The 9,700-nt window shown below is 49.2% G+C and overlaps 1 protein-coding gene across 5 annotated transcripts in view; it reads right to left on the reverse strand.

The window, feature by feature from the left end:
• Nucleotides 1–9,700, reverse strand: part of MON2 (MON2 homolog, regulator of endosome-to-Golgi trafficking) — a 117,930-nt gene extending 108,230 nt beyond the window's left edge. For 4 of the 5 annotated variants that reach the window (XM_040408411.1, XM_040408393.1, XM_040408403.1 and 1 more), the window contains exon 1: nt 9,393–9,700. In XM_040408411.1, coding sequence (XP_040264345.1) covers nt 9,393–9,506 — 114 coding nt within the window. In that variant the 5' untranslated portion in view covers nt 9,507–9,700. The remainder of the gene's footprint in view (nt 1–9,392) is intronic. The other variant, XM_040408419.1, reaches the window with a different exon arrangement.

Below are 9,700 nucleotides of genomic sequence, written 5' to 3' on the forward strand. Positions count from 1 at the left end.
ACTGGAAGACTGGACGCAACCATGATTGGGGGAGGGGAGAATCACTCACTTGAAGACTGACAGGCTAAGCTTTTCACTGCCACAACTCTCCTGCCCCCCAGCCCGCTCCACCCAGGGGCCAGAGGAAACACAGGCACGGGGGCAGCTCTTCTTTCAGACCAGGGACCAGTTACACAAGTCTGCGGCTCCTTAGCGTTTCCCGCGGTCCTTGGGCAGCATGCCCTGCTCGCCTGCCTACAGCCAGCCCCTCCTCCTTCCAGCTCCCACCGGCTTTCCCTGCTGCAGGACCTGTATCGCTCTGGCGCGCGTCCAAGCCAACCAGTAACAAAGCTCCTTGCTGTGAGGAGCTATGTTATTGGTTATTTCAGGCACAGGCAGCATCGCTGCGCTGCCTGTGCCATTCACAGCGCTCACTGCGCTGATGAATGTGGGGGGAAAGCCTAGGGCGTATTGGTAAGCCTTAGACTTTTTCCAGGGAGTAAAATGGCCTGAACAAGCGTCTATGATGCTTGTGCAGGCGTTATTGCGACGTCTGTTGGGAACTATAATTTCTTATACTCCCAGGTAATGTCATAAGACATGCCTGATCGGCTGTAAAATCGGGGGATAGCCAATTTTGTTACGGTTAGTAAATAATGTGAAAATAACATGCACCCAGTGATCACGATATATAATTCCTGTTAGGCCGGGTTCACAAGTGCCTGAAAATCCAGTGGAAATATAACATGCGGTTTTTGCGAAGGGTAAAATCTGCTGTATAAGTTGACATGCGTCTGATTTCAAATCGGCAATGCCGCACCTTTTCTGTCACATTTTTTTGTGCAGCATGTGGATGAAATTCTCATCAACTTTGCCGATATTGTACAACGCTGTGGATTTGTCACGTGTGACCCCGTCTAAGGGTGCCTGCACACGATGCGGATTAGGTGCAGTTTTTTCACAAGGATTTTCATGCAGAAGATGCAAGTGAATGAGATTTGCCAAAACTCATGTATATGGTGCACATTTTGTACTTGCAGAAATTGACCTGTGGTGCTGCTTTTAAAATCCACAGCGTGTCAACGGTTTGTTCAGATCTGAAGTATTGTGGTTTCCCTATAGACTTCTATGGGGGTTTTTAAATACACAGAAAATCCCCAAAAATTCTGAAATTGTGCAGTTTTTATTATTTTTAATCATGTTTTTAATGCAGTTTTCATGCGGCTTTTCTGCATACAAATCCGCACAGAGTGCAGGCACCCTTAAAATCCAGTCCCTGAAGCTGGTCCATTGATAGACTCTACATCCATAAGGATCGTCCATACAGTCTGTCTATACAGGCAGGAGACCAGAAGTCATCACATAACTTCCAGGTTACACAGCTTTCACACTTGAGTTTACATTTTCCGTTTTGTCCCCATTCATTGACAATGGGGACAAAACGTAACTGAACAGAACAGGATGCTCCAAAATGCATTCCGTTCCATTCTCATACCGGAGGGCAAACCGCAGAAAGCTGCTGTTTTCTTTCTGTCATGAGATGCGGAGCATCCACAATCTAAGTCAATTGGGACGAATCCGGTTTCTCAAACACAATAGAAAACTGATCCGTCCCCCATTGACTTTCAATGGAGTTCATGACGGATCCATCTTGGCAATGTTAAAGATAATATAACCGGATCCGTTCTTAACGGATGCAGATGGTTGTATTATCAGTAACGGAAGCGTTTTTGCTGAACTCTGCCGAATCCAGCTAGTGTGAAAGTAGCCTAAGCTAACAAGGTAGGAAGGTAAGATTCGAGTGCCTGCTTTAGCCTACCCAGTGTGACTGCTATGGGACTTTGCCTTGTAGTTATGAAGGTGATAGAAGAGACAGGAGGAGGAGATAGACCTTGGGACAGGATGGCACCTCTTATACTATGTAACATAAAGAAGGATTACACCTGGGCTCACCAACCAGATCACTAGGCAGTGGTGAAAGGTCTTCCTCCCTGCACGTCCTGCATGCAGCAGTCAAATTCATGCCCCCCCTGCTGAATGCATGGACCTGGGTGCTGTCAAGAGGCTGACGGTGGCAAACTCAGCATCGACATGCAGCTGCCAGGAATAGGCTGCTGCATCACAGGAGAGCACATGTGAGCAAGCCATTAAAGGGATATTCACATCTTAGACAATGGGGGCATATCGCTAGGATATGCCCCCATTGTCTGATAGGTGCGGTGGGACCCGCACCTATACCGAGAACGGAGCGGGGAGCGCTGTGGCTGGAGGACCCCAGATTTCCCGGGGTCTGTCCACCACCAAGCGCTAATCCCCGCCTCTCCTATAGATGTGAATGGGAGCGTGCCGCGCATGTGCGGCCCATGCTCCCATTCATTTCTATGGGGCAGACGGCAATAGCCGAGCCAGCGCTCGGCTATTTTCGGCGGCCCCATAGAAATGAATGGAGAGTGGCTGCGCATGCGCAGTGCGCTCTCCTTCACTTTTGGGGCTCCGTTCTCGATATAGGTGGGACCTGCACCTATAAGACAATGGGGGCATATCCTAGCGATATGCCCCCATTGTCTGAGATGAGAAAGACCCTTTAAGTAAGGGCTCATGCACACGACCGTATGTATTTTGCGGTCCGCAGAACACGGATCCGCAAAAAATACGGATGACGTTCATATTGCATCCTTTTTTTTTTTTGCAGATCCATTGTAATAATGCCTATCCTTGTCCGCAAAAGGGACAAGAATAGGACATGTTCTATCTTTTTTGCGGAACGCCCATGTGGACATATGGAATGCACATGGAGTAATTTCCAATTTTTTTTGTGGACCAATTGAACTGAAAGGTTCCACCTACGGGCTGCAAAAAAAAATAAAAAATGTTCGTGTGCATGAGCCCTAATCCAGAGGGGAGCTGCTGGTAGTTTTACTAGAGCAAAAGTGTTTGGACCACACTGGGGGCCATTTATCAATGGCTGGCGTTTCACACCCCTGCGCTGCCAGAGAATTTGCATAATTCATGGCATGGTGCAGGCCTAGTCATAAATCAGGTGCATCCTCCACCAGTCCGTGTGCCTTGAGAGCAAACTACTTTGCAACTCTTTTTTAGGATTACTGATCTTAGCAAATGTGTTTTGTAAAGGCCATTTTACATGACCAACAGAGCGGGCAATGATCTGGAATGAGGAGCAAAATACATGCAGCAATGATCACTCTCGTATGGGGATGAATGATCGTTAGGACGACTGTCCATTACCATTCCTGTTGACAAGCAAAGATTGCTTCATGCAAGCACTGGTACATTAACACAGGGCAATTATCAGGAACAAGTATTTGTGTGATCATTCATTCCCGGTAACTGACCCGATCCTTGGCCTAAACTGGCATAATGTGTCATCCCAATAATATGCTATGTAATGATCGTGGGGAGGGGCATGAGCAAACGTTTCTCTACCTGGTGGCCTAGCTCTGCCAATGATACAAATGTGAAAAGTTATGATTTGATCTGTGCTCCGGTACTGTGGCTGTCTACAGCAGGTCTATACATTTCACTTTATGGATGCGAGTGTATATGTATAATAAACGTATCACGTTCATACAGTCACAGACCCCGAGATCGGAGCTACTATTGGATCTCGTATAAATGGTAAGCTTTGGATTTAGATCTTTGGATCACCTGAAAACGGCATAAATTCTATTCACTTCTGCGTTCAGTGGACCAGTCCTGCTTTCCCTCCGTCTTTCTGATGGCCAGAATAGCAGGTTAGACTACTAAAAAGATGGAAGCAAGAGCAGGTCAAAGGGAGTCCAAAGACTGATCCACGGAACTCTGTTTGTCTCACTGAAAATAGTTCATTAGCGGAGTACGATTTTAAGGTATTCAAACATGTACCCCAGCCCAGTGGAGGCCTAAAACGCAAGGTCAACCCAGCCTTCTTTCTCACTTAAAGTGGAAGAAATACGGGGCATATTGAAGCCATTGTAACATGGGCCCATAACTCTATGACAAACTTGTAATTGCTTCCAAAGCCCCAAAATGCCATCCCAAGATAAGAGAAAATGAAGATATAAGAAAAATAAGCAGATAACTAAGACAGATAAAGCAAGTCCTTACATATAATAGTCAGGGATAGCTGCTGGAAGGACAGGAGCTTCTTCAGATACCTGTACATGATGCGGATTACCTGCAGTTTGCCCACGTGGATTCTCGTGCAGAAAAACCGCAGCATTAGAGCTCATGGACGCGAATATGTTTTTGTCTGCGGACGCATTCGCTTCAATGGGGCCATAAAAGATGCGGACAGCACTCCATGTGATGTCCGCATCCGTGTGTCCATTCCGTGGCACCTGAAAAATGATAGAACTATTCTTGTCGGCATAACGGACAAGGATCAGACTGTTCTACTGGAGGCCGGCTGTTCTGTTCCGCAAAATGCTGATTGCACGTGGCCAGTATCCGTGTTTTTCAGACCGGAAAACAGCCAATGGTCGTGTGCATGAGTCCTAATACAGAACCAGCAAAGTGAATGTGATTTTTTTTTTTTTTTGCTTTTTTCGTGGAAATTGACCTGCTGTATGGATTTAGAAATCTGCAGCATGTCAGTTGTTTGTGTGATTTTTCTGGGCAGATTTCACCCTTTTCAATGCAAGGTGAGACCTGCGGAAAATCCGCACCAATTACAGCAAGTTACACATGCAATTTATGGTGTGGATTTTGTGCGGACTCTCGTTATTTTTCTGTCCACTTCGCTGGGGTGGATGCCGTCAGCTCTACCTTCTGTTAGAAGATGTGACAGTTAGGCCTGGGCTACACCGCGACTTTCTGTAGCGCTACAGATTGATTATAATTATCCCAGTTCTAGCAGTAGTCCAAATACATGCACTCGAGTTGAAAGTTACAATCAATCAGTGGCACTATGAAAAGTCACAGTGTAGGCAGGCCTTACAGGGAGAGAGTGGCAGCGGAAAGGACACACTCCATGAGCTGTGACAGGGAGAAAGCTGCATCAGAAAGGACGTGCCCCTTAAGAAAGAACAAGCCATCCGAGCTGCCAGCTTGATATAAATCTAGCGGAGCAATGAATGAGGAGATCTGTGGATCCATGTGAGGTCCAGGGCTGGTTCTAGCTTTGTTAGAGATTGTCATGTACTATATGATGTCTGATTTTTATTTGTTAATCATGGGGGAAAGCTTTAAAAAAAAAACAAGCAAATCTGAAATCTGGACACTTTCCTCAAGGATCTTTTAGCTAGGCTGATCAGCAAGCCCTACTGCTAGCTTCCCATGGCAACTGACGTGAATGCTTTCCGCTATGGAGTGACTTCTCTTATGAAGCAGAAGAATTGGGACGCTTGTTCTCCTCCTCAAACACCCCATAGACCTCCTTAATTACTGGCACCAGCCTCTACAATTACACACAAGTAACTGTGCCCATCAGCTGTTTGAAGGGGCAGTGGCGCTCCTTCTGCTTCAAAATTAGCGTCACGTTCGCTCACTTGTAGAATTGGCGCAGTGCAATTACAGCCAATCATCCCATTCAAGTGAGGGGCGAGCCGTTGTAATTACACTGTGCCGTCGCTGCAAAGTAGAGAGCGCCGCTACCCTTCAAACAGCTGGCGAGCGGGGGTGCCGTGAGGTGGACCCCCACACATCTGGTATTGATGACCTGTCCTGGGGATAGGTCATCGGTATCTTTGCAGTGCACAATCCCTTTAAGAACTTACTATTCTCTTGCTGTATAATATACGCCTATCCCGGACAGGTGCCATTGCCACGAGGCTGGGATTTCGCATAGTGGCCACAGTACAGTATCATGTGGCTGAGAACCACGTAAAACACACAGTGGTCTACCACAAACTGCTTACAGATAGAGCACATCATTTTCCATGAATTCCCTGAACTTACGGAGAAACTGCAGCAATTAACAGTAATTCCGCTCCGGTTTTGCGGAATTGTTATCTGCCTTATGGTGCTATAAGGATGTCCCTCCGTAATGCTACGGATGATCAGTGTATACAGCACATGAATGGTGGGGGGGGGAAGCCTTACAGATTTTGTACTGGGGCTAGGAGCTTCTAGGAGGAAAGACCGTTAGGGTTGTCTTAAGGAGATAATCCCTTTAACTGTAGTGGCACGTAGCAACCTAGTAACCTGGCCTAGAAAAAGCAGGAACCAATCAAGATGCGCGAAATCAGTATGCACACGGCTGGTATCCGTGTTTTGTGGACCACAAAACGCATACGGTGGTGTGCAGGAGGCCTTACTCACAATGCTCAACTGGGCACCACACAAGGTCATCCTCTGCCACTCATCCTGGGATATCCCAGACCAGATGGGAAGGAAGGACCACTGGCCTTTCAGCATCTTGTTAGGCCCTGCTCACACTAGTATCATGGCTTCTATTCATAAGGGAGGGAAGACAGATCCATCAGTTCTCCGATACTTCTAAGATGCCATGTATACTGCTGACCACTACTCAATTCTTGCCGTCAAATATAACAGAAGCCCTGATAGAAAGGGAAAATCTGTGGTGTGAACAGAGACGACATGCTAGATTTCGTTTTCCCTGGTCAGACTAGTGTAGCGTGCTGCTGTAGGCTATCCGGTAAAAAGATAGTGCCTAAATGGAGGCAACAACAGAAGAACCTATACTCACCTGACAAGTCTGCCGCTCCCATCACCCACATGGCCGCAGTGACCTCAGCAAGCAAAGACTGGCGGGGGGCACCAGTGCATTTATCAGGGAAATATGGCTTCTTTTGCTATTTTATGCCAGAAACGTGAAAGCCCAATGGGTAAGGACTGATCATAATGGATCACTGGGGATCCACTGTTAGAAGAAGATCCAGTAAAAATATTACATCTACATGTATATTTGTAATAAGTGACACAAGTGACAAAAGCTCCCCCCTCCGGATAGGAAATAGCTTTCTCTTTTCTATGCTGCATTTCTACATTTTCCATTGAATAGAAGTAGAAAACCGGCTAAAGAACAGACTAGACCAGCCCCAGGGGAAATAGGACAAGAGCAAGAAACAAGGATACAGCAAAGTCACCGACACCATCGCCGAAAGACTGGGATCAAAGGGGTATTCCGATTAGGATAGTGGATAACCATTAGATCGGTGGAGGTCCTACTGCTGGGACCCCCATCCATCATGAGAACGGGGGCCACATACCCCATGGAGCTGCACTCCGTTATCTCCCATGCTCCCATAGAAATGAATGGAGCATTTCCAACCAGCTGCCATGTCCACTTCCATGAGGTATGTGATTGGTGGGGGTCCCATTGGTAGGACCCCCACAGATCTAATAGTTATCCCCTATCCCCTGGATAGTAGATACCTTTCTCTAACTGGACTCTTACTGGTATCGTACTATTTTCTGATGCGGCCAGTTCACATCTGATCGCAGATCTCCGTACTGAACTGTGAGTGGAGTTTGACATTAAAGAGGACCTTTCACTGGTTTGGACTTTTCAGAATCAGTACCTGGCGCTGTAGAGCACGTCTACTAGATGTCATAGGGCACATATTTTTTTAGATCCGTTGCTCCATTTTGCCGCTGTGCCCCCCGTTCTGTTTTGGTGCCCTGTATGCTAATCAATAGCATTGGTTCAGCGAGGAAGAGACTGCTGCGTTTCTCAGGGGGCGTCTCCTTCTCCCTGGCTGGGACGCTCTCCGCTGTGATTAGACAGCTCACAGCCAGGGAGAAGGAGACGCCCAGGGAGCAGCGAATCCGAAAAAAAATGAATATATCACATCTAGTAAACATGCCCTACAGCGCCAGGTACTGATTCTGAAAAGTCAAAACCGGTGAAAGGTCCTCTTTGTTTAGTCAATGGGGAAACTGTTGGCGAGTTCTGAATCAGTGGCAGATAGCTGTGCAAACGTCTCATGAAGACCACTCCTGTCTGTAGGAGCGCCTCCCGGTCAGTGGTCCCACTGAAAATGAAAGGAGCAGCATACCCGACCTGTCAGGAAAATGAGACCCCCGTTCTTGGGATTGTTGGGGGCAGGGATGCACTGGGTTACAAAGTATCAGTCATTTTTAAATACTCTGATGCCCAGTTTGGTTCGATACTGACATTGTCAATATTTCAATACTGGCGCCTCACACAGGAGGCATCACACACACACACACACACACACCGGGCGCCTCACACAGGAGGCATCGCGCACACACACCAGGCGCCTCACACAGGAGGCATCACACACACACACACACACCGGGCGCCTCACACAGGAGGCATCGCGCACACACACCAGGCGCCTCATACAGGAGGCATCGCGCACACACACCAGGCGCCTCATACAGGAGGCATCGCGCACACACACCAGGCGCCTCATACAGGAGGCATCGCGCACACACACCAGGCGCCTCATACAGGAGGCATCGCGCACACACACCAGGCGCCTCATACAGGAGGCATCGCGCACACACACCAGGCGCCTCATACAGGAGGCATCGCGCACACACACCAGGCGCCTCATACAGGAGGCATCGCGCACACACACCAGGCGCCTCATACAGGAGGCATCGCGCACACACACCAGGCGCCTCATACAGGAGGCATCGCGCACACACACCAGGCGCCTCATACAGGAGGCATCGCGCACACACACCAGGCGCCTCATACAGGAGGCATCGCGCACACACACCAGGCGCCTCATACAGGAGGCGAGGCATCGCGCACACACACCAGGCGCCTCATACAGGAGGCATCGCGCACACACACCAGGCGCCTCATACAGGAGGCATCGCGCACACACACCAGGCGCCTCATACAGGAGGCATCGCGCACACACACCAGGCGCCTCATACAGGAGGCATCGCGCACACACACCAGGCGCCTCATACAGGAGGCATCGCGCACACACACCAGGCGCCTCATACAGGAGGCATCGCGCACACACACCAGGCGCCTCATACAGGAGGCATCACACACACATCAGGCGCCTCATACAGGAGGCATCACACACATCAGGCATCACACACATCGGTCGCCTCATACAGGAGGCATCACACACATCGGTCGCCTCATACAGGAGGCATCACACACATCGGTCGCCTCATACAGGAGGCATCACACACATCGGTCGCCTCATACAGGAGGCATCACACACATCGGTCGCCTCATACAGGAGGCATCACACACATCGGTCGCCTCATACAGGAGGCATCACACACATCAGGCCTCTCATACAGGAGGCATCACACACACACACACACACACACACATCAGGCGCCTCATACAGGAGGCATCACACACATCAGGCACCTCATACAGGAGGCATCACATACATCAGACGTGGTATTAGAGCACTGGCATCAATGATGATTAGTAATGGCAGGGTGGCACAGAGAAACTTGTGCCAAGAGGCTGCTGTAAGGTGAGAGGACTGCTGTCTCCTCGCTCTTACCTCTTTCACAGGAGGGAACTTCTTCTTGCACTCCATGGAGAGGCCCCGCAGGTCACTCTGCATGTTCTCCAGGAGCTTCTTGATGGCCTCGGGACTGCTGGTGGAGGAGGACATGTTTGCCGTTTGCGCCGCGGTAGAGCAGAGGAGAAGCGGGACTAGGGTCTGTGGCTGGTGCGGAGCAGGCAGCCACCCTTCCGTACGGGCTCCTAGAACATGTCCCCGGCTGAGAACAGAGCTGTCAGCCCTCCAGCTCGGCCATCAGCCGGACTCCCAGAATCCCTCGCTCTCCGCACTGACACGTAACAGCC

This window comes from Bufo bufo, chromosome 1 (assembly GCF_905171765.1).
Source record: "Bufo bufo chromosome 1, aBufBuf1.1, whole genome shotgun sequence".
Classification (NCBI taxonomy): Eukaryota; Metazoa; Chordata; class Amphibia; order Anura; family Bufonidae; genus Bufo; species Bufo bufo.